Source organism: Heterocephalus glaber, unplaced genomic scaffold (genome assembly GCF_053883595.1).
Source record: "Heterocephalus glaber isolate CG9 unplaced genomic scaffold, H.glaber_assembly_v1.0 deba00001688, whole genome shotgun sequence".
Classification (NCBI taxonomy): domain Eukaryota; kingdom Metazoa; phylum Chordata; class Mammalia; order Rodentia; family Bathyergidae; genus Heterocephalus; species Heterocephalus glaber.
In genome coordinates this window covers 2,241,311-2,266,995 of record NW_028258413.1, presented here as the reverse complement: position 1 = coordinate 2,266,995, position 25,685 = coordinate 2,241,311, and the positions used below count along the sequence as shown (strand labels likewise).

At 40.3% G+C, this 25,685-nt stretch overlaps 1 protein-coding gene across 1 annotated transcript in view; it reads left to right on the top strand.

Annotated features, from left to right (window-relative positions):
• The window catches only part of Enpep (glutamyl aminopeptidase), an 83,965-nt gene extending 60,940 nt beyond the window's left edge, over positions 1-23,025 (top strand). Inside the window, exons 12-20 of the mRNA XM_004867585.4 lie at positions 2,012-2,148; positions 2,272-2,327; positions 8,795-8,945; positions 10,134-10,207; positions 10,319-10,423; positions 10,510-10,680; positions 14,110-14,250; positions 21,163-21,241; positions 22,213-23,025. Coding sequence (XP_004867642.1) covers positions 2,012-2,148; positions 2,272-2,327; positions 8,795-8,945; positions 10,134-10,207; positions 10,319-10,423; positions 10,510-10,680; positions 14,110-14,250; positions 21,163-21,241; positions 22,213-22,365 — 1,067 coding nt within the window. The 3' untranslated portion in view covers positions 22,366-23,025. The remainder of the gene's footprint in view (positions 1-2,011; positions 2,149-2,271; positions 2,328-8,794; positions 8,946-10,133; positions 10,208-10,318; positions 10,424-10,509; positions 10,681-14,109; positions 14,251-21,162; positions 21,242-22,212) is intronic.
• Positions 23,026-25,685: the final 2,660 nt, after the last annotated feature.

Below are 25,685 nucleotides of genomic sequence, written 5' to 3'. Positions count from 1 at the left end.
GTTATCTTATTTAATCTTCCCAGCAGCCCCAAGAGGGATTTTTACCCATATTTTCCTCCTGGTGAACTGAGACACAGAAAGGTCAAGTGATTTGGCTGAGGTCACCAGACAGTAAGTCCCAGAGAAAGGATTTTATCCCAGGTCTGTCAGACGCACAAGTTCACGTTCTTCATTCTGTAACATATGCTTTATGCTTAGCAAGAGACACTCCTCCTGATACAAACATCCAAAGGGTAAGGTTGCCAAAAGATTAGCTTCCTTTCAACAACTTGTCCACGGGAGAATGACAAAGAAAGATTAATACCACAGGAGTGAGGTAAGGGTTTATAATTTGTCAAGTCCCTACTCCGAAAGGTCCTGAAGAAACTTACTGTCTTGTTGAAGAGCTTCTTCATATATCACGAAAAGCTACTATGTCCTGGACATCTTCCAGACCTTGCAAACGCCTCCAAAATTTACATCACCTTCCCTCCCTAACTGACCGACCCTCCGCCGCCCTGTAACCATTTCATCTGACCATGCAAGCGCCCTCCCTTGCTTCTGAATGTTGACATCAAGTTGGAAAAGGCCGGTGTGATGGATCTCTTGGAGGCATCACCTTCCTCCTGCTCATCTCCACATCCTTTGCCCTAGACCAGTGGCAGTGAACCTTTTAGAGACGAGTGCCCAAACTGCAACCCCAAACCCATTTATTTATTGCAAGGCGCCAACACTGCAATTAAACCCGATATTGAGGTTTTAGATTAGTAAAAAGAACCCATACATTAACATCTTTTGTCTTAAGAGCAACACACGTGCCATGGGTTCGCCCCCACTGTGCCTAGACTACTACAGTGGCTTCTAGCTTAGTCTTCTTGTCTCTAGAATCTCCTCTAAAACGTCTTTCATATTGCTAGCACAACAAATGCCTCCCATATTCCTAGCAAACAGACTTGAGGATGTTACTTTCTTGCTTTAAAATCTCCTCTTGCTCCCCATCTTTCAGAAGATGGTTTGCTAACATGGCGCATTAGCTTCACGCTGAAGCTTTAGCCTCATTTCCAGCCTCAGCGTGTATTTCCTGGGATCACTGCCTACATCACCACCATATTCAACTATGTGAGATTCTTCACATACACTGTTTCCACGCCATTATTAAGTTGTGTATTGTCTATATCCATAAAGATGATGTGAATTGGGAAGTAGAGGAACAATGCTAATACTAATCATGTCACAGCATAGCTATTTTTAAGTGTGCATGTTTTACCTAAAACATAAGTCTCTGTTCCTTCGAGGCTGGGCTTCTAAAGTCTGCTTCTGGAACTCTGTAAATGTTGAGCTAATTTGGTAAATCCATTGATTAAAAAAACATTGTTATAGTCGTTGAAATGAGGAAGTAGGAGACCTTACAGAGATAAATAAAATGGGAAGAGCAAGTATGGAACAGATTATACCATCAAGAGTGTTGTATTTGGATTCTAATGGTATCGCAGGCTTTCTTGACATTTTAAAGGCATTGCTGATTCTCAGATCTTTATTCTGCTTAGCAGTAGCCATGTCTACCAGCTTTGATGGCTGATGTTAACACAGCATTGTTGTAAATGTTTACATTTTTGTCCCTTCCCCAGGCTGCCCAGTGAATATTCTTTACGTAATTAACCCATTATTGTCAGGAATATATGCATTACTCCCAGAAGGCCTGGACCCTCTGCCTTTAGGCATTGTTTTCCTTTAGTGAAGTATTGGCCAGCACAAAATTATTTCACCCATTTGGCAAGCTTCTGCCAGTAAGAAGTGTAAGTCGCGAAGGATAGGATGCATACTGACATTATTTCTTTTTCAGCTTCCTCCAGTGACATTCTAAAGTTAGGCAACTAAATAAGAATTAGGCTTTGAGGCTTTGGATTCTAATCAAACTTGACTCCATGAGCTAATATTTCTTTTCTTTTCCTTTTTGCCCTCGGGTTCTAATTTTCCCGTGTTTACAGTATATGCAAACATGTTTCTCATTAGTGTTTATCCACTACCGCAGGAATCACTTTGAACTCCCTTGATCCTACTGGAAATGCTTTGCTCAAAATAAACCCAGATCATATTGGGTTTTATCGTGTAAATTATGAAGTACCAACTTGGGGATGGATAGCTTCTGATCTTGACTCAAACCACACGGTAAGAGACAGCAATGGTTATGAATTGTTTTGTTTTTATTCTAGAACAACATTTTAATGATACTAATTGTTGAAACACACTCTGAGAATCATGCTCGTTCCTCTTTTCCCTTCCTCTTTGCAGAACTTTTCTTCTGCTGACCGTGCAAGTCTTATTGACGATGCTTTTGCCTTGGCAAAGTAAGTTTTGGAATAATATTAGATCACTTAAAATAGCATGAGTCTTTACATGATTTTTTGAATAAATCACAACACCATTTATATGTTAATCAACTTAGTCTAAACTGTCAAAACCCAATACTTTAAATATTATTTTTCTTGACCTCTCTTAAATGTGCATATGAGCCTTACATCCAGAGTTCCTGAGACTAGCTCTTACCATTTGAAAGCTCACCTACCCCACTGGCTGTGCGCAGGTTCTGTTCGGTAGCAGAGTCCTGGAGCTAATCAGGAGTGATGTTTGCAAGACCTCAAAGGTGCACTTCATAATTTGATTTAATAGAAGGACGAACAATGTGATTCATTAATTTAGTTTGTTGAGCCTAAGCTCACAGTAAGATTTTAGTGCTAGAATTGTCAGATCTTGCTCCGGTCTTTGGGGCAGGAAGAAGGGCCAAGGTGCTTCAGGACTGACCTGCGTTATGCACACTGAGGAGCTGCCTCTCCTCCATGACCTAAAGGTGGCCTGCACTCGGGCAAGGATCATCAGCATAGGTTGGGGCCGTAGGGCTGGTAACCCTGGCGCCTCTATGTGCGTTTCAGGTCGTCAGCACTAGTAGCAAGTTTGCAGGACTTTGTAGGAGCTGGAGACACAGCATACTGTATTTCTCTGAGTTTGTTGTGGCCTCGTTCTGAACCTGAGCAAGACGCTGAGAGGGAGAGGGAGGCACCTCTTGCTTAGGTGGCCTCCTGTGGCTCCTCGGTGGGGTGGGGGCCTCTTAGCCGCCATCCTGCCCCACAGAGTTACACTGTGACCTGTGACCCTGAGTATCACAAGGCAGACGCCTGAGCCCATGACTGAGGGCTGCTGCACAGGTTGCTCAGTAAGTACCAACATGCTGCTCAGTAAGTGTTAACTAAACAGGTGGCAGCTGGGATGGTGGGGCAGCAGTGCAGGCACGGAAGAGGTATTTCACATGGAGTTCTTGCTGGCACATTGGAAGTCAACAAACCTTTTCGGCATTTTTCAAGCAAGAATTGCAGGGTTTAAAAGTGGGCTTTGGAACCTGATGAAAATCCTGGTTCCATATAAACTCTTTACCTCAATTTCCTTGTGAGTAAAGTAGGAGTGACCTTATAAGACTCTTGTGAGGTATAAATAACAGATATAAAGTTCCTCAAAAATTCTCTGGCTTATAGAGAATGCTCAATAATAAATAATAATAATTGTATTATTTCTAGCACTCTGGAAGGCTGAGGCAGGATGATTAAAATTCAAGCCCAGCCTGGGCAACTTACCAACTTGGTAAGATGCTCAGTCGATCAGTCAATCATCAATCAGGCGGGACTCACTACGAACGCCATGGATTTCATCCCTAGTACCGGCAAAAGACCATATGTATATATATTTATGCAAATATATATATATATATATATTACTTGACAAAATGCACCCATCAGTGATTACTAGTGAAGTTCCTCTGAATTGTCATCTAGATTTCCTTTGTAGATGGCATACACTGTGTGTGCTTTTTAGTGAATCTTCAAATTTAGGCTTCATGTTTAATCCCCCAGATATGTAATAGATCATTTGCTTCACATTTTAGTATCCTATTAGCCCATTTAATAAATATGTTTTAAGCATCTAATATGTACCAGGCACTAGGTTCATCCTGGGAAATTAAGTAGTGAAAGAAGATGAATAATAAATATTTTAAATATAACAAAATCACTTAGAATTTTTTCTGGGAAACTCTCTAGATGCACCAGGCCCATGACCCTTTTCAATCCCAGCTTCTTGGCTGTTAAATTCACTGTGGTTAATTTCTGTCACAATCCAACCCAGGAGGTTTTGCTTTACGATGGGGTGAACACTGTGGACCGCTTTCTCTCTTGGGAACTGGATATAAAGCAAATAACTGACACTATTAAAAGACTGTCATACATTTTTCAGCTCCTTGGCCAGAACCTCATACAATTTTAAGAGTTAGGGAAAGGATGAAAGTGAAACAAGTTTGAAAACCAAACATATGTCGGATCACACCACAGAGCTGGAGACTCCTGAGTTCTTACCTGGCCCCATTTCCTCCTCTAACGCATGAGGAAAACGGGATTCAGAGAGGAGCAGATGCCAGCAGGGCTGGGAGGGCTCTGCCTGGCTGCTACAAAACTGGTGGGGGGAAAGGCAGGAATGTGTGTGAAATAGACCAGTGCCTGTGGGGGATAGAACGCACATGGGTCTACTGAGGTGTTCAAACAGAAATGTATTGACTATGTTTCATAATATGCCTAAATGCCTGCATCTGAAAATAGAGGCATTCTTTATGCTCTTCAAACTCAGTCTGAGGAGCTCTCTTACTGCACTGGTGAAATATCTAGCTGGGCACATGACTTGGTCAGGAGAAGGAATAAAAATGCACCCCATCACTTCTGGTCCCCACTCCATCTCTGTTCATAGCATACCCAGTCTAGTAAAATCAGAGAAGATTTCAAAGCAAGCAAAGCTCCTGTCTGTCCCAAACCCAGCCCAGCCACCTGCAGTGGGATGGGGGCTTGATTTTCTCTTCTTTTCCCTCTTTGGAATCCCCCCTTCATCCCACCTACCATGCTGCCTCTGGTTCTTTCAAAATAATGCAAGAAGGGCAAGGAGGGAGAGTAGGAAAAGCAAAGGAAGTCCTGGCATACTGTCTGCTTGGTCTACCTGTGGGCTCCTCTGAACTCTGCATGTGTTTTGTGCTGGCTCTTCTCTTCATGGGATCTTTGCCACCCATACTCATCCCATCACTAAGAATCTTTTCCATACGCTTCCTTTGAGGGAGACAAGGCCCCTCTGCTCTATAGGAAGTATTTATGCATCCTCTGCCCAACAGTGTCTGGAGGCAGGGCCACCCCACACAGTGCCATCTCCTCACCCTGAGGTCGGAGCTCAGGCCAAACAGTCTCTGCTCCTTAGACTTCTCAGAGTATTAGACACCAGGCCGCAGCAGCTTCAGGCTCTAGGATCACATAACAACCTCGCTGAGTGACCCCACTGAACCCTCTGCCCAGGCTCGGCATGAGGGCGCGTCCTGCAGCCCAGCCCCTTGGGGGCCTCACGCTCTCTGGGGCCTCCACAAGCCATTGTGCAGTGTCTCACTCTCCCCTCTTCCGTTAGATGTTGGTGGCTTATCAGCTGAGGGTCACAAAGCTCTGTCCTTGACCATGCTAGTCCTGCAGCCAGGTTCCTGCATCTTAGTTTGGAGCAAGGGTCTTGGTCTTGGGGCCTTACTCAAACTGAAACAGAATCCTTTCTCCCCACCTGTTATGGCAGTTTTGTTTTGTTTTTCTTTCCAATGGCTTATATTGTGCGCACAGACTACTCTTTGCTATAGTCAGGAAAAGGAAGGGTAACAATATAAGGGAAAGCCTGTGAGTGAGGACAGGGGCCCCTAGGTGAGGTGAAAATGATGGAGAAGATGACAGAGAAGACCACCTACGCTAAAGATTCGAGCAGAACGGACATCCAAGAGGACCATACTAGCAAATAAAGACCACTAGGTGAGTGAATGTCAGCTGCCAAGCAAGAGTCTGGACCTCTGTCCCAGAATAAATTTGCATAGGCATGTAGAGAGGCAGGGACAGAACTCCGCAGACCTGCATAGGTAGCTCTTGACACCCTCCATGGACTATCCTTAAAAAGAAAGGAGGAGGAAAACAGGAAATGAACCCAAGAAGATTTAGCTGATTGCAAAGAAACTGTTTTCATCCAGAAATCTGAATTTAGTTGGCAAGTTCATCAGCTGGGAACCTGCAGTGTCCTCCACACCATGGAAGCCTTACAGGAGAAGTGATGACCAGGGGTCACGTCTACACACTACACACCTCTCACAACCACTTGCGCTGTCCTACTAAATGGCCATGTCTGACAAGATATTTTTAGCTCAGGCTCCTCTAAGGAGGACTGTGCAGTCTTTCCAAATCATTCCCCCAAATACAATACAAATCTGCTGCGAGAGGCCCCTGACCTTCCTAAGGGCCTTAGCTCAAGATAGGAAAGCAAGAAAGCTCTTTGTGTCATCTCCGTTACATCTGCTGAGAACTCTGTCACACCTCCCATCCTCTCTGTGCCGTGGATTGGAGTCCAGCTCCGTGAATAAGTGCCACAGCCTTGGGTCTCAGCATCTAAGTACAACAGGTTTGAATTAAGAAAGGTGTCAAGCAAGTCTGGCCTTCAGAACTACCATTTGTGTACAGACTTAACAAAAGGACTTTGAGACCGAACGTTGAGTCAGAATGCTGTGTTGAATTGAGTGCCCCAGAAGCAGAGGCAGAAATGGAGGCTCTTCAGGTGGTTTTTGAAGTTCATTCTCTTGTGATCTAGGGAGCAGGAGAAGCAGGCTAGGCCAGGGAAAATGTGATCTCATCTGAAGTCCAGCTTTGCCACATCCCACTAGGAAGTCACAGATTGGACCAGAGCGTAGGTGAGCTGGCTTGTTGGCCTCTGTATTTCTAAATCGGGGTGTTAGTAAGCAGGGTGGTGTTGGGTAACCTCCCGGGTGAGGTGGATGTACTTGGCCCAGGGCTCCTCTTTGGAGAAGGGGCAGACCTGAGAGACTGACGCTGAGGGAATCTGGGGCAGGCACTGCGGATGTCTTTGTTCCTCCAACAGTATCTGCCTTGGAACTGGTGAGAAACGCATAGTACTGGGCCCTGCTGGGAAACTGAGTCAGAAGGGCTGGGATAGGTGTATTTAACCAGCCCTCCAGATGTCGCTGGTGTGTCCTCCAATGTGAGGATTCTGGTTCTCACCGACACTGCTCTTCTGATGTGCCACTAATCCAAGCACTGCAGAGGAGAGGAAAAGTACACCAGCTTCGCTCCCAGAATATTCTCCCCACGCTATCAACCAGCGGCAATGCACCTCCGCCGCAGGGTCCTGACCCTGGGCCTCACTGACTGGTACTAAAGTGGAACAACTGTGTAGCCGCCAAGTAAACTGGCAAAAATAAGGCTCTGGAATAGGACGCTGATTTCTCAAGCATTCCAATATGCAGTACTTGGCCCAGGCCTTTGGCTGTTGGGTTTCTTCCTTACTTCTGCTTGTGCTACCCCTGTGGCCAATTCTTTCGGCTCTTGTGACCAAGGCTCATTGCTTTGAGTGTTCTCATGTTCACGAAATGTGCAGCCAGCCCACGTGGCTTCCAACCACAGCATCTATTGTTCTTCCTAGAGTTTCATTAACCTTTTCATTAACCTGATACTCAGTTACAAATGTTCTTTATACATTTCCTAAGCGAACACTGATTGGGCATAGATGTTGCTCTCTCATCCTAGGAAAGTAGAGAATTGTTGAAGTTAGAAAATTGTCCATTAAGTTATAAATCGCAACAAAAAAATGCTACAATACTTTACTTAACAAACATTTTCAATAAAATATTTCATTTCTTGAAATTATTTATACTTGCATTAAGGGAAACTAAGTGCTCCAGAAGGAAAATCCTCCCAAATGAGTGAAGAAACTGAGAAAATATGAAGATAAATCAATTTTCTGAACTGAAAACAAATTCTGTGTCATATTTCTTCAGTACAAATCATATGATGTCAAAGGTTTTTACTCCTGTCTGTTTGTCCAGTACTAGTTCATGCTCTAAGCAAACTCCTGGGTAAAAAAGCAAGATGAAATTGCATTATTTTTCACTTTAAAATGACCTAAAACATAATAGTACCCAGTGTATGAATATTCCTATATTCAATAATTTTAAAAATCAACCTTTAAACTTTCAAAGTGTACTTTAGAAAGCCAGGATTTCCATCTGACATTCTTCCCAAAAGCTAGGCTAAAGTTGGAAGTATAACAGGTTCCTGAAAACATATTTCTGCATGCTTCCAAACTTCCTTTAGAGGGAGGAGAAGTTTGATTCTTTAAATGTTTAAATATCAATATTACCTTCAAATTTTCTGAAAGAGAAAAAATCCATTTTGATTTATGAAAATTACTGTAAACTGTAAGAAAGGGGATCATACAAAGGAAAGCATGAGCTCAATTTTAATATTTTAGCATTTGATTAATGAGACTATTGATATTTCCTCTCATATGCAAATATAAATGATTTCAGCAAAATACATTTATAATAGTGCTTCTGTATTTTATAATCAGCTTGTGAACTTAACATTTAAAAGCTTCTATCCATCAATATTAACCACACAGTAAAATGACTTTTATTTCATGTGAATTTTTGCCACCGTGATTTTTTAAATGTACATCTTTGTGTTGTTTTCCTCATTTCTAGTGAATGTATGAACATATCACTTCACACTGCACTAATAAATCATTTTGAAGAAAACCTTTTGATTTGGCTTCAACAATAAGTGCAATTTCTTAATTGTTTAATAGAAGAATTCTCATTAACATGGAATGTTAATTCCTAACATGGAATCCAAGGATCCCCGGTCCAGAGGAAACTAACCTCTATGGTTTTTAATTAATTGTGTCCTTTTTTCTTTCTTAGAGCTCAGCTTCTAAATTATAGTGAGGCTCTGAACTTGACCAAGTATCTCAACTGGGAACGGGATTATTTACCATGGCAGAGAGCCATCTCAGCCGTGACCTACATCATCAGCATGTTTGAAGACGATAAGGAGCTGTACCCACTGATTGAGGTGATGTTTAATGCTGCGGTGTAGCATGAAAGGAAGCGTTTACCCACTGGCAGAATAGAACATTTCTGAGAGAAAGGGCTCTGGGGGTCCCAGCCATTTCTCATGGGACTGATCAATGATGGGCTGTCTGCTCTTTCAACTTGAAGTGTGTCAGTGTTTGGGGTTCAGTATACTATATAAATGTATACATTTTAGTATCAGAAGGAATACAGCGGTTAATATTTTATTGAAAATTTAAAGCATTTGGGATCAGGGATGTAGCTCAGTGGTGTCACGTCCGCCTGGCAAGCACGAGGTCCTGAGTTCGATCTTAGTACCCTCCCCCCGCCAAAAAAAATGAAAGAAGATTTAAAGGACTTTAAAACCATAAATACTAACTTGGTCCTATTTTAACTTGTCTCTTAAAATGAATTTACTTTTATCAAAATATAACATTATATTTCCTCATTGTTACTGCTATTATTTCCACCTTGGGATTTTATGTACAAGATAGTCTTTCTAAATACTTTTGGGTTTTTTGCTGATTTCTACAGTGCTTTTGCAGGACATTTGTAATTTTTTTTAAAAAATCTGGATTCAAGGGTCACGGATTTAGCTCAATGATTCTGGAACCTGCCTTGCAAGCGCAAGGTCCCAAGTTCGAACTATGGTACCAAAAAAAAAAAAAAAAAATCTGGATTCAATTCCCTAACTTTCTGGAATTTACTAAATGAAAGACCTTGGGACAGTGATTTTGTACTTGTGGATGTTATTTCCTTTGTACAGTAAGGACACTAGTGCTTGCCTTCCTAGGACAATGGGATAACAAGAATCAGATGATGTAAAAGTATTTTGTAAATTGTGAATATCAATTATGTCTGTTATTTCATCAGTACTTGAACAATCTTCTTATTGCCAGAAATGTGTTGGGTGTTTTCCTCCTTGTTACACATGTTAACTAAGAAATGTAAGGTAATTAAAGGGCTGACCCCAAGTATTGTCAAACATTAGAGAAAGATCCAGGTGCCTCTTACCTTCAGGACTGAAGCAAAATTGCAATGTGATAAAAGCTAAATACACTGCTTTCTAAGTCAGGCTCAGAGTTCTCTGAGAGAGGAGGAAAGAAAGAACCCACGGGGGGCTTCAGATTATGAAGACTGTTCACAGATGGTAAATTATGTCTCATGGTACCTGGTGCTTTTATTTCAGGAATACTTCCAAAGCCAAGTGAAGCCCATTGCAGATTCTCTGGGATGGAAAGATACTGGTGACCACCTCACAAAGTTATTTTTCATCTTTTTAAAGCTAACATTCATTTAACATTTGTTGGTGTGTTTTAAGACATGAAGAAAAGTGCTTACAGCTCTGGCTTTGTGCTTGTCTGCTTTTTAAAGGTTACTCAGAGCCTCTGTGTTAGGCTTTGCCTGCAAGATGGGTGATACAGAAGCTTTGAACAATGCTTCCCAGCTATTTGAACTGTGGCTAACTGGGACTGTAAGGTGACTGCTCACTTTGTATCCTTAAAACCAGACTTAAAACTGAGAAATAAATAAATAAGTCTCTGAAACATTGTGTCTTCTTCCAGTATTCCTGTAAATCTCAGGCTTCTGGTTTACCGGTATGGGATGCAGAACTCTGGCAATGAGGCTTCATGGAACTATACTCTAGAACAGTACCAGAGTACTTCGCTAGCTCAAGAAAAAGAAAAACTGCTGTATGGATTAGCATCAGTGAAGAGTGTTCCTCTTTTGGCAAGGTAAATTAGTGGGGTTTTGTTGGCTTGCTTTTGGTTTTGTGGTCCTGGGGATTGAACCCAGGGCCTTAAACATGCTAGCCAAGTACTTAACCACTTGGATGCACTCCTAGCCCAAGGTGGCTTTTATCTCACTGATACGAATTGTATTTAATAGTTTATATGTTACAATCTCTTTAAGAGTTTGATTAATAAATTGTGATGTCATTTCCAAATTAACCATTAAGAATAATTTTTCCTGTAAGAAACAAAATATTTGTATAAGATTGGCCTAAAGAATAAAGACATTTTTTAAAAAAAATAAAGAAACGTAATCTCATATGAAAATATTCTGGAGGTAGGTAGTTTCCAATTATGTGCAATGGATCAACATTTTCATCCAGGACCTGGGCTATTTCTCTTTCCATTCTTCCATGCTCTGTGTAGTGGATGTTTTCTCACTTCAAGCATGTTGCCTTCACCCAAAGATGTCAAGTGAAGAAAGAACAGGAGTAAAAGGTTTGTTCTCTCAGGTTCTGTCTTTTACGCCAAGAGGACAGTCATCTTCTCTGCTCTGCACAATCTACAGCAGAGCCATACTTGACCATTCTGGGTCAAAGTCCAGGTCTACCATTTGAGCCTTTGCTAACTAAGATAAACTTGAATTCTTTTGACTGGTTTGGGCCATTATGACTCTCTAGGGCTATGGTAGGAGCTTACCTTCCTTAGGACCAGGGATAGCTAGCGACCCCAGAAGAAAGCTGAACTCTGTCAGCAAAGAGGAGTATCTGTGCCAGTGCACACGCACACACACACACATTCTACAGAGACCACTTGATACCCACCTAGGAATCTTTGCCCACTCCACACCTATGCCCCAAATTAACTCGCTTCAGTGACTGAATTGTTTACTTCATTTAACCAACACTTATGATGCTCCTTCTATGTATAGGAATAAGATGGATAGCTAGCTAGCTAGATAGATGAGAAAAAATTATTACAACCTGATACCTGTCCTTGAGAAACTTATAACTTTCTGATAGGCAGAATGTAAATATTATATTACAATATCAGTGCTTGCTTTGGCAGCAAGTAGACTAAATTGCAATACCAATTTGAAACTACCAGAAGTAGTTTGCTTTTACCAAGCAGGTCAGCAATACACCTTCCCACTTTAACTCAGCGCTGTGTCCATTCCACTTGCTCTCACAAAATAGTCCATCAAAAGCATTATAATCTTAACATCACAGGATATTTTGTTAATATGCACAATTTTGTTTTTATCTCAGTTAAAAATTAATTTAGATAAAAAAGAATTGGATCATCTTCAGACCCATCAAAATATTACCCTGATCATTAGTTTACAGCACTGCACTAATTATATCTGATAAGGAAATTAGAAAGTACTCCTGATTCGTTAGTAAGGATCCTTGCAAACTAGAGTACTGGGGATAGGTTGCACAAAAATGCAGAAGCCCACACCTTCAGTGCAGTTTCTGGGAGCTCTGAAATACTCCCTCCAAGACGAAAGGCAAATTATTGCACCTTGCATTAACTACCACAAAAAATTTATTTTCGTGGGTGTAGTAAGCTTTTCTAAAAATGTGAGACAATATATCCACATTTGAGAGTGTTATCCCAACCATTTACACAACTTTCAAATTTGAATCATGGCCAGAGCAAAGGAAAGCTCTGCAGTAAGAGCTTCCCTAGAATTCCTCTTTTATCCAAAACATGTACTAAGTGTGCCGAATGTCTTGTCAGTGTAAGGCTACTTGCTCCAATGCCGGTACAGACCAGGAAGTACTGTTACTTCCTGTCTTGTTCTCAAGGGTCCCCAAGAGTCTTGAGCTATAAGATGGGGAACAACTGACACAATCTTTGTCTTGGACTCTTTAAATTTAAGCACTCTCAGTTTTTAAATTAGTTGTTAAATTATAAATCTAGTTTAAATAGTCTCTTGGGGTAAATGTCCAGTCTTCTAGAGTCCCTTTCCTTCCCTAAGATGCTCCTGTACAGGGAGACATAAGTCACCTTGTAGTGATGGAGAAAGAAACTGTGGTCCTTACTGGCATTGCACTCAGTACTTAACTACGTTGATCCTGGACCAGATTCCACTGGGTCGTTATTGGTCATATTTTACCTGCTGGAACTCTGTCTGGCACAGATCAAAGTTGTGGTCCTGGTCATTTTCTCTTGCTCATGGAGTACCTCTGCTGTGGAGCATTGTTGTCTTCCCAGAAGCCTTTTCAGCACCCTGCACATCTATCATCAGACTGAACGACATCTCGGTCCCCCAAGGAACCAGGAGTCTCACCTGACACCCATTCACATCTTCATCTCACTTGCCCAGGATGTACTGTCCATCTCCCATACCGTGATGGATGCAGCACAAGAGTGGACGCTGAATGGAGGACTTTCCTCTCAGGCCCAGGCGGAGTGGTGTTTCCGGTTCCCATGTAGCGTACACTAACCTTCAAGCTTGAGCTTTCCCAGGCTTTCTTGGGATAAATTTCTGTGGCCAAGTATGCTGACCTGGCTCTTGATGTCTTAATAAAACAAAAGAAATGTGGAGATATCTTTTGTCTTTGATGAAGGCTGCCTCTCAGAACTACCTCACAATGCAAGTTGCACAGTGGTCCTTTTGTTGAAATGATCATCTCTCACCCTCTAAGGGTGTGAAGGGTCCAAGCCAGTGGGTGGGAAGGGACAGAGCAACAAGGCCAGAATGAGGAAGTATATCTGATTTATCAGCAGCAGATATCTCTCTTGGCGCACCCTTCCCCTACCAAATAAATTACGTACCAATGTTATTTGGGAATATTTTTCTAAGGACATTATGCACTTCTGTAGGGTCTTAGGTTATAAATGCAACTCTAGTTACAACCCAGGGCACAAATTTAATAGAATCTATTTAGTCATTTAAATTATCTTGGATCTATTTGCATTATGCTACAGGCATAGCCAACTAGTTTAACCATGTAGATTATATTAGGATTTTTATAATATAGGGAAGAGCAAAGAAAGTTTGTTATCCTATAGCAAATAAGAGTACAACTGTTTTTTCTTAATTTTCAACTGCTTTTTCAAAAAATTCAGTGGGATAATAGATAAGTGGATAAAGTACTTCTATTTAATAAACGTTATTTTAACAAATCAACCATTAAAATTCAGTATTTTAAAATTGTTTTAGTATTTCAGAAATAATTCCATTTTTAATGTTTCTGTAGTTTATACTTTACTAGTCCTCAAAAGCATAGGTTATTTTTTAGAGACAGTTATATATATTACAAACTTTTAAGTCATCTTTCATCATTTGTCACAGTTAATTCACTTTGTCATTTTATGCCTGAAGAATTAGATTGTTGGAATGAAAGCTATGTTGGACTGGAATTTAGCTAATGGTGAACATTAAAAGTTAATTTTGAGTTGTTTTCGTTTGCCTCCTCTTAGGTATTTGGATTTGCTCAAGGACCCAAACCTTATTAAAAGTCAGGATGTGTTTACAGTCATCCGATACATCTCATACAACAGCTATGGGAAGAGCATGGCCTGGAACTGGATACAGCTCAACTGGGACTATCTTGTCAACAGGTGGGAGAGCAGTAATGGCCTATTGTCTTCGCTGTCTGACATCATCTTCGAGCGCCTTCCTTTTCTCCTTGGTGTGCTTTCTCTGGCATCTATACAGTATCTGAAATGGGATATTATCAGAGGTAAAGGATCATGATATTTTCTTGCCAGGGAAACAAGTGCTAGCTAATTTTAGGCACAGTTTTTCTAGAAATGATTATTTTCAATTGAACTAAAGGACTCTGAAATCCAGAGAGATAACTAAATTGCTTTTTTGTGGGGATGGAGGGTTGATTAAAACAAGTGAGTATTATTCTGCCTACCGTGGTAGTACCTAGCACAATGCCACGCACATATTTAGTTGTCAATGAATGTCTGATGAAAAGTCAATAAGAATTGCTGGACTTGGGCTCAAATTGGAGCCCTGTACCTTACTGAGCTTATATGGGTGGTAAGGCTTACCTTTCCTGATCAGATACTTCAACTGTTAACCTGCTCTGAACAGTTCTCGAAAGGGAACTAACTGTATTTCCTAAGCAATAGCAGCACCGGGTGGGGGTGTTTTGTTTTTGGTTTTGGGGTTTTTTTGTGTGCTACTTATTGAATCTGAGATCCTGCTCTTGCAAAGCACACACTTTACCACCAACCTACATCCTGTGCCTGGCATTTAGAGTTTTAAAATGGAAAATGAGATAAAAGAAGAGAAAAAAAATCAATGAAAAAGATGCTTTTCCAAATTTCTTATTTCTTTGGCCCCACGCAGAAGAAATATTGCTATTTTGGGTTCTAGTCTAAATGTAATGTTTAATTTCCATTAAAAAGACATTTCTTTGACAGAGTAAAAAATAAAGAATAGAATAAATACCTGTCCCAAATAAATGTGTAAACAATCCTCACATTAGGAAACAGTTTCTGTTATCTTTCCTAATCTCCCGTCCCTACTGAAGCTTGGCCTCGCTGATACCAGCTGCCTTGCGGGAAGTGCTAACCACAGCAGTAACTTTCATATCTTCTCTCTACTCTGTCCTACACTTCACCATTGCCTCTGTGTCTATATTTTGTTTCCTTCTGAGATCCACATTATATCTCTGTCTTTCAACCAAGATATTCTACACTGTTTTTGCCTGCTTGTGATAGATATTTCTCTTTCTGTTCTTGTGACTAGCAAGTGAAACTATTTATTCATTACATTGGACAGTACACCACATACACTTGTATTGTTACTTTGTTTCTAATTATTTCCATAGAATACTTGGTTTAGAATGAACAAATCTACCTATTAAGAACTTGTTATGGGGGTGCAACTGTTCATATCATATAAGGTAACATCCTCTATTTTGAAATATTTATGCCTAAAAAAATGAAATATATATGCCTAATGACATGCACTATATGTTTTGTGTTTATTAAATAGAGTATTTTAAGGCCTATTTGAATAGAATTGGTGTGACTTATTTAAACTAATATAATTTTCACTTGTAAAAATGAATTCTTTATTATACCTTAAAAATTAAAAAGTCAAAAAATAGATTTTACCTTTTCTCAGAGGCCATAAATATCTGTCCTTAAAATAAATAAATTACCCCTAGTAAACTGAAGATTTTTCAAGGAAAATAAATTGATAAACCATTTCCAGAACTAGTTCCAAAAGTCTTGCCCCAGGCTTTTAGTATTTCTTCATAGTGTAGTGACTTAACTTTCATAAATTATTATTTCGCATGGCCCCAAACATAAAATTATATAATAACCACATGTCTGACAGTTACACGAAAAAGTGATATTGGGTTTTGTTTCAATAAATAGAATTTTCCCTATGAAAAATTGTATAAGACAAATTAAACTGAAATGAGCAAATCTTTATTCAAATATTTCCAAACTCTTGAAGGTTTTCCAAATTACAGGATGCATAGTCTTCCTGCTTCTACTTCTGAACAGTTTTTGCCACCCTAACTAAACAAGCTGCCTTTTAGTAAAACTTTTGTCATATGGATTTTTATGACAACTGATCACCACCCCATTAATGTTTTGCCAATTCAAGCCTTAACCACAGATTCCCAAAGACACTTAGAAATCATTCTCTACTTTTGTTTCTTCTACTAAACTTATAGGTGAATTTATGAAATTGAATGAACCCAGTAAGTCAGTAGTGTTGTGTATTAAGATTGATTTTGGTTTATGACTACTGATGAAAAATCAAAGCAATAATTTTGATTTAATGAATATGACTGAAACAATTTAAACACTAGCTCATAAAATAATAAGCATTTAACTAAAAGTTTTATGCATAGCCAAATAATTTGTTTTGCATAACATACTAATATATGACTATTAAGTCCAAGAAGATAATTTTATATAATTTTTTCAAACCATTTAAGATAATTACATCATTATTTTAGTTTTTAAAATAACCAGTATAATAAATACATAGCACATTCCCCTTTATTTTCTACACTTGATATATTTGTGCCTTGGGATGAACATATTTTGTTCTATCATTTATACTATTTATACAGGTAGTTGCTGTTTTTCTGCAATCCATTCATTGCTAGTTCCCAAGCAGGTCATTTAATTTTTGTCACTAACAACAAAGCAGAGAGAAATATTTTTAAAATTTTTATTAGAGCCTGTTTGCAGTACATTATTACATTCATTGAGGGGAATTGGTACATGTACATAACCCATCTCAATTCTTTTTTTTAGCTGAAAAAAATAGTATAGAAATTACAGGTCATTAAAAATTGTATTACATCTTATTGCAGCAACTCAGTGTATTTTCCCTTTTAAAATTTGTATATTCTTATGTTAAACTATGTCATTTTTTGTACAAAACACAGATAAGTAATAATAACAATAATTACCTACAGTGCAATCGCCTAGAAATAACTTCTCTTTTCACTGTTTTCTCTCAAGTCATTTTTCTATGGGCGTTAATTTATTGTACAGAAATAGAAATATGCATATAATTTGCCTTTTATCACACATAATTTGGATCACACTGTATATTGTGGATATCTTTTCAAGTTTTTATGTTTCTTGTTTCTTTTTATTATAATTATTAGCACTTATTAATTGAACAGTACAATGAGTTCCTTCATAATGTTTTCATACATGAAAAAATATCCTTTGATCTATGGACCCTCCTTTCTATTCCCCCTTACACTCTTTCCCGTTTCCCTCCCTTCCTAATAGTCCCCCTTCTGGATCTATGTGACCTTCTTTTCTAGATTGAAATAACCTTCTGCAGTGTTGTTGTCCTGGCCGAGTAGTATTTCAGTGTGTAGATAAGGCTCAGTTTGCATAGCCAGTCTCCATCTACTGACAATGGAATTGTTCCTCCACTGCTATCAGTAATGCATTGATGAGCAACACCTTTGAAACTGAGTCTCTTTGTTCTTTTGAATGTCCCTGACAATATCTTCAGGATATAAAGAACACTGGAAGTAATACCATGGGCTTAAAGAAAGTGTTCATTTTGGGGTTTCTGATAGATGGACAAAAATTACCCAGAAAAAGTTTACTAGTAACTGCTTATTTTCCCAACCCTCTCTATTACTCAGCATTGTCATTTTTAAATCATCTTGCTAGCTGAACAGATAAAAACGAGTATGTCATTTTAAGTCTTTCCCTCAGCAAACTATGTGGAGCATTTACGATGTGCTGCATGACAATGGCACTGGGGCTGCTGGAATAAGGGGGTTACCAGTAAAACCTGTATACTTAAAACTACTGCAACTGCCAACAGAAGAGGTTGGGGTGCACTGAGCTGATGTGAAGGGAAAGAGGTGGGGTGCCCTTCCGGAGCGGGGCTGGGTAAGCTGAAGGTCGAGCAGGAGTGAATTCGGTGTGCAAGAAATGAAGCATTCCTAGGTGGAGATCTGTCAGGAAAGGGAAGAGAGCGGGAAGGCTAAGTGTTGCAGAGTCATGTTAAAATCTGGGCTTTGTTCTAAGAGCAATAAGTCATGAATGGCTTTTACGTACAAAGGTGAAATAATTGATTTTAGTTTTAAAAGAAAACTGGTGGAAGGGGGCCAGAAAGGAGCTGGGAAGAGCAGTTAGCTATTGCCACGGTCCCAGCAAAAGGCAGAGGTTGACTGGCCTGTGCCTGTAAAGGTGAAGGCAAAGAGATGATGGGAACGTTTAGGGTTGGGTGGCCAATGAGGCCCGAGGGCCAGGACACTGCCGAGGGCATGGCTTTCAGGAAGCTCCCGGGGCCAGTGTCCTGCTCTGATGTCTGTTTCTCTTCTGAGGGTGAAAGTAGAGACGATCTCAAGGAGGGTATAGTCCTTTGTTGATTTGAGTAAACTGAAGACCAAAAAGGTCACTGGATTTACTGACCTAAAAGCCTTGAAAGAATTTTCAGTGGAGTAGTGGATGCAGAGCCAGCTGAGCAAAGTCAATGCATGACCAGTGAGGAACGGTCTCGGAAAGTTTGACTATGAATTGCAGCGAGGGAAAGATCTTAGGAAAGATGCTAGGTAAAGGAAGGTTTTCTTCTTTTTTATATGAGAAATATTTTAATATACTGAATGTACTTAAATGCTGATGAGAAAGATCCGATGGAAAATGAGATATTTCATATGTGAAACAGGAAAACACTTTTTTAAATAAGATGTTTAAGAAAGGGGGAATAAACAGCAACCAAAGTGCAGGGGAAAGAAGGAAGACAGCTGTATTTGTATACTTGTAAACTAAAAGATACAGGTGTTATTGTGCATTTTCTATAAGAAGTAGAAGGCGCTGGGATTTAGCTCAGTGGTTCTGCCTCCTGCCTCGAATGTGCAAGGACCTGAGTTCAATCCCTGGTACCAAAAAAAAAAAAAAAAAAAAGGCAAGGACATCTTGAGGTTGGGGGAGCAAGAGGCAAAGTGAAGATGGAAAAGGAATGGAAACTTTTTTAATTCAAAAGAAGCAAAGTAACTGGCCAAGGTAATGCAAGAGGATCATCAGTGTGAGGATCCGTTTGAGATGTAAATCCATGCATTTATAGTGAAACAGTGCGGGAAAGCTCAGCAACTTCCCTGACAGAATCTGACCACCAGATACAAACTCAGAGAAGAGGAACTTTATTTCATCCAAAATTGGGGTTTTGCTAGGCATAAATTATTAAAATGCCAGGAGGCTGAGGGTTAGGGCGAACGTGTAATGAAAATGGTTCGATCATGGTATCCAAACTACATAGAGAAAGAAATGAGAAAAGGAAAGGCTGATGTCTAGGTCAAAGTGGAAGTGGGGATGGGCAATGGGCCAGAAATCCAGGGAGAGCCCAGGAGTGGACATAGTGGAAACTAAACGATATATTACATCGCGGAGGGCACATAAACTTACGACTTTAGATACAGATTACTAAAGGTTATCACAGATTATCACGGGAACGGGGTGGCTGAGGTGGAGCTCAGGAAATATCACTGGAAATGCGGTCAGGAAACTAAGAGGCTAACGTGTGTGTTAGACGGATTCTCCACGTGACCTGGAAGTCCCCCAAGATGGCTCTGTGCCTTGGAGGGAGAGAAAGGGACCAGGCGCCTCATGCATCGTCCTCGTCCTCGAGAGGGAGATCAGGAGGAGCAGAGGTTTTCTAAAGCGGGCGGTGGGGCCATGGCCAGGGAGCGGCAGGGGGCTCGTGCGCACACTGGCCCGCGCCCTCACCCGGCACTGCAGAGGGGTGGGAAGGTAAACCTCCTGTAGGCGGAAAGTGGGCCCCACCCGCAGCGGCAGGGTCAGCCTCACCTGTGCCTCAGTCACGCTTGGGCAGTGAGCGGAGGGCTCAGGGATGAGAATCGAGGTGGGTTTAAATTCGGGGTGTCTGTGACAGGAGGGGGCCCTGGGCCTGGGGCGCAGAGGAGCGCGTGTGGTGACCACCGAGAAGATGTTGTCTTTTCCCGCCGGCACCTCTTCTTCCCTCTGCTCATTTCACATTGGCACATCTCGCCCTCTTTACCCGTATATAGTAAAAATGCGTGCTCTATCACATACGGTACGACGATTTCCAGCTGGAGTTTACTTTTAATTTTGTTTATTGGAAGTTCTGTTTAGTATAAAACTTTTAAATGTGTATAAGACAAACTCAGTTTTTAGTCTTCATAGTTTTTTTGCTTTTGCTATGTTATAATCCTTAAATATAAAGTGTCTTACTACTTTGTATCTATATATATTTTCCTGTCTCCCTTTCCAAGATTCTGGGGGTCAAATTTTATACTCTATTTTGTGACTGGCTGTGATTAGATCTGTATGTATGTGACACCCACGTACCTTATAGTCGATAAGAAAACTTTGGATTCTTGTTTTTGTTTTTTTTTTTTTTTGGTACCGGGGATTGAACTCAGGTCCTTGTGCTTGCGAGGCAGGTGGCAGAACCACTGAGCTACATTCCCGGCCCTGGACTCTTGTTCTTTAAGAGAGAATATGCAAGGGCCGGGATGTAGCTCAGTGGTGCCGAGCTTGCCTGGAAAGCGCAAGGTTCTGAGTTCCATTCCCAGTACTGGAAAAAAAAGAGAGAGAGAGAATATGCAAAAAAAAAAAAAAAAAAGAGAGAGAGACAAGAAAAGAACATCATCTCTAAAAGTCTATCATATTCTATTGCTAAGAACTGGGTCACAGGTCTGCACCCAGCTGTGAGGGTGCCTGAGAAACACAGTTATTAGCTGAGTGCTCAGGTATGCAAGAAAAGAGAATATATTTGGAGAATTCAGTGATCAGCCTACTACATCTGAGAAAATGGTGTGAATTGGTCTACAGAAAGAAGCACAGAATTTATTAAGAATTTCTCCTGAATGGAATTATTTTAAGTTAAACGAGTTTTCTCACTGTGTTTAGCTTACTTTGAAAATTACTTTAAACACACACACACAAGAAAAAGGAAATGTTTGCATCTAGAAAGAGATTTAAGGTTCTGGATGCTTAGGGTTCCTTTGACGCCTCTATATTTCATTTCAGATTTACGATCAATGACCGAAACCTGGGCCGGATCGTCACAATAGCAGAGCCATTCAACACGGAGTTGCAGCTCTGGGAGGTAGGAAGAGGACAGTTCCTCTCTGTTTGTCTAGAAGGAAACACATCAAACTCATTTCTCAAACAGAAATGCTGTTTGCTCCTCTCAGATCACAGAAGACAATGAGAAACAAATCTTAAAAATAAATAAATAAATAAATAAAACACATACCTATTTCTTCTAAACTGAAAAAAATTCAAATGAGCAGGAAACAAAATTTTAAAACTGGGGAAGGAGACAGCTGGGGACGCTTGGAGACCGTTGGGTGCAGCAGAGCATGGACACTGTGCCTCCCCTTTCCTGGTAATGGCAACTCTAGAATGCCCTCTTCAAGATTTGATTCCATTCAAAACTCAGAGTTTTGGAATTTCCAGATGAATTCCAAATCGGAATTCCCAGGAAGGAAAAGTGTCCATTCATGTTGGACAAATAGAGAGTGCAGGAAACTGGTATTGACTAGATATTGAAATATTAGGATTCTTGGATCTGTTAAGAAACAAAATAATGGTTATTTCTGTAACTGGCAAACAGTACTGTGGTTGAGTTTGAGAAGAGTTTTGGAGGACAGAAAGGAGGAAAGGACCAAGTTGAGCAAAGATTTTTTATGCATCTTTTGTAATTGAACTGGAAGCACATTAAAATAGTCCAGACTCCTAGAGAGAAAAGGTAGGCAAAACCATCATCTGTGGGCCACATTTTCCAGAGAACGCACAGAAAACAGAGAAATGAGCAGGAGCAGAAGTGGGCACCACTCTTGTCTCCGATGTGCCCTAGCCAGGGCCTCTGTTAGCTTGGCCAGCTGTCCCAGCGCCACACAATCTTGAATCTGAGACGTGGGCTCCGTCCAGTGCTGCACCGAGAGGCATGGCTTGGTGTGTGGTGACCTGGGCTTCTGTGGGAAAAGGAAGCAAGTCCATCTTGTAAGCGAAATTCTTAAAGAAGAGTAATCGGCCTTAAAACAACATCCTTAATTCTTTCCTTCTCTTTTCTAGATGAAGAGTTTTTTTGAAAAATATCCAGATGCTGGAGCAGGAGAAAAACCTAGGGAACAAGTCCTGGAAACAGTGACAAACAATATTGAATGGCTAAAGCAAAATAGAGACGCCATACGAGAGTGGTTTTCTGATTTACCAAAGAAGGGTTAATGTGTTCAAATGTCATTTTAATTTTATGACTATCGTTTTTCCTATTAAGCAAAACATTTGGTACCTAATTTACCAGCAGTGCAGAGGGACCTGATAGGCATGCTTCTGATGCTGCTGCTTTTGCTAAGTGCTGCCTCGATATCTTGCAAAGCTTTTAAATTGTTCTTCTTTGTTTGTGAAGGAAGATACTAATAGAGTATTTAATATACTCAGGGATTTCTTCTAAATGTACTTCATAAGAGATTCTTTACAAACTGAAGAGAATTTAATAGTCATTTTAATGTCTTTAAATATCATTCTTTGTATCTTAAATCTGTGAAAATAGAACAATTTGGTCTTAGCTTTACATTTTCAGTACCAAAGAAACACCACTTAATCTTCTCTCTTGATTGATTTTTAAAGTTTAAATATCAGTACTTGAGGGACATATTACCATCTTAATCTTTATTTTATTATTCTGAATTACACAGACCTAATATCATTTTATTCACATATGTCTTACTACTTTAAATCCTACCAAAGTAACCTGGGCTTAAGTTTTGCTGGAGGACTGCATGAATTAGCCAAAGAAATGGCTGACTGTTGGTTTTTCTCTTATAAAATCAACAAGAGAACTCTTCGTTCTTTTTAAAAATAAATCTAAATTATTACCTTGAAAAATATTGTTTTTCGGTGTCACTTTCTCCTAAATAAACATGACAACGGCATTCCCTGAATAATTTAGCAAGTCACATCTACGATTCAAGAAGCGACCTTTTTCATGCTTGGGACTTTCTCATCTTACACCCATCCCTTACAAAGCCCCTCCAAATGTGCTGTGAAATTAGAGGGAACGTAGTGTTTAACTATGCTCCATGGATTTTTACCGGAAAGAAGCTAAATAATTGGAAACTGTTCAGGAAAGGGAGGTGGCAGACTATTCCATGAAGCTAAATGGAATTAGCTTTTCACTTTGACCTAACCTAGCAATCTAAGTGTGAAAATAGAGAAACTCATGGAAGTCTCTAGCATGGCTCTGCATATCTGAGGATGTATCTTCTTATAGCTAAGTGTTAAAATAAACCCTTAGATCCGCATCCGTACAGAATAGCACTGACCAAATTTAAATGCCTGAATTGGTTAAAGACACCCATTTCATAGAAACCGGTGGCCAGAATAGGCTTAAGGTGGCACTTGATGTCTCGCAATCCACAGTGTACGTCCAAAGGGGAGAAGAGATGGAAAACTCCTATGTCCCAATCTGCTGTAGCCAGGGAAATCTCAGTTTATAGGCAACCTTCAGAACTCTAGGGCAATTTAGGATTGGCTTGATGAGAAACACAACCAATGGGTCCAACTAAAACCTTAGCTTCCAGTTTGTCTATACAACCATGTGTCACAGTCATGTACTCCGAAACGTCATCAACTTTCCTATTGCTGTTTCTTATGACTTCTTAATACACACAGCTAAACTAGCAACTTCAAATGAAGACAAAAAGAGATTTTTTAAAATTCCAGGTAAATTTTTAAAAACATTTTCAAAAATTATTTCAAAAGCAAAAAAGGACATGGATTTCCTAAATCACCAGGAAGACGCCACTAGCTGGAGATTAACATCCTAGCTTCAAATTCTAAGCCTGCTGAGAAGAGCCCTGGAAGCCAACACACTGCTTCAAGCGGACAAATTGGGAAGAGGCGATTAAGGCCTCTGTTTATGAAATAAACTCTTCGAAGAAAACTAGAAGTTTGAGGGGTGATAAATAAAGCAGGTCACAACTTGTCTCCGGTCATTCTCTCTCCTTCCATTCTAACCCTTAAAACTGAGAAGCAATTGTGGGGTTCTCTTGCCCCTACATGAGAAGAAGAGCTAGGCTTCATCCTCTAAGGGTATAAGGTTCTTCATCAAGTCCCTTCTCAAGCAGAATCTGGGTTTGTAAAAGGCTTCGCGCACACTAGATAGAGCTGTGTTTTTGTCACAGTTTTCATAGGGGGAAAACTACCACTGAATGTTGCTTTTACGTCTGGCATTTTTTCAAGCCTAGTGAGTGTCATGAAATGTGAGTCAAGGTCTTGGGTGTAACTGCAGGCAGAGGTGGTCTCCAGGGCCACACCTGGTTTGCCCTGCTCTGTTTTTCTCCTGCTACCACATCCGGCAGTGTTTCAGTCGGAGGCTACTCTCTTAGCTTGAATTCCAGGATTAAAAAAAAACAAAACCTGGAGCAGAATGTAGCCAACCCACAGTACACACTGTGAGTGAGAAATACTCCTTTGTTGTTGTAGATCAGTGAGGTTTGTGAGGTTGTCTGTTATTTGAGCATAATCCAGCCTAACCCAATACAAACAACACGTGCATATGATGCTATCCCATCATCATTTGCTTCCCATTCTGTCTCCTCCTTCCTCTGTCTCAGGGGTCAGCAAACGTCTGCCAGCCTGTTTCTGTAAGGGCTGCAGACAAGTCAAAACCGTTTCTACATTTTTAAATGGTTGGAAGTTGAAGTCCAATTTTTCCAGCACCATTTATTAAAGAGGCTATCTTTCCTCCAGTGAGGGTGTTTGGCTCCTTTATTAAAGATGAGATGGCTGAGTGTGTCTGGTGTTGTTTCTGCATCTTCTAATCTGTTCCACTGGTCCTCAATTCTGTTTGTGTGCCAGTACCATGCTGTTTTTATCACAGTAGCTTTGAGGTATAGTTGCAGGTTGGGGATTGTGATGCCCCCTGCCATGTCTCTGTTACCTAGAATTGCTTTTGCTATTCTGGGTCTCTTCTTGTTCCAAATGAATTTTTGGATTGTTTTCTCAAGGTCCGTGAAGTATGCTGCTGGGATCTCGATTGGAATTGCATTAAATCTATATAGCAGTTTTGGAAGTATGGCCATTTTCACTATATTAATCCTTCCTACCCAGGAGCAGGAGATGTCTGTCCATTTTCTGATATCATCTTCAATATCTCTTTTCAGAGTGCCATAGTTTTCAGAGAAGAGGTCTTTGATTTCTTTCATTAGGATGATTCCTAGGTATTTCAGTTTTTTGGATGCTATTGTGAAAGGAATTATTTGCCCTATTTCTCTCTCAGTGAGTCTGTCATTGGTGTAGAGGAAAGCTATTGATTTTTGTGTGTTGACCTTGTAACCAACTACTTGACTGAATTTGGTTATTAAGTCTAGAAGACTTTTGGTGGAGTTCTTGGAGTTTTCTATATAGAGTATCATGTCATCTGCAAGAAAAGGGGCAAAGGGGAAGGAAGTGGGAGGGCTAGGGGAAAGGATAGAAGGGAATGGGCTTAATATGAGAAAATGGAAAAATAGGAACAAAATCTTTGTAAATAGGGAGGAATGGAG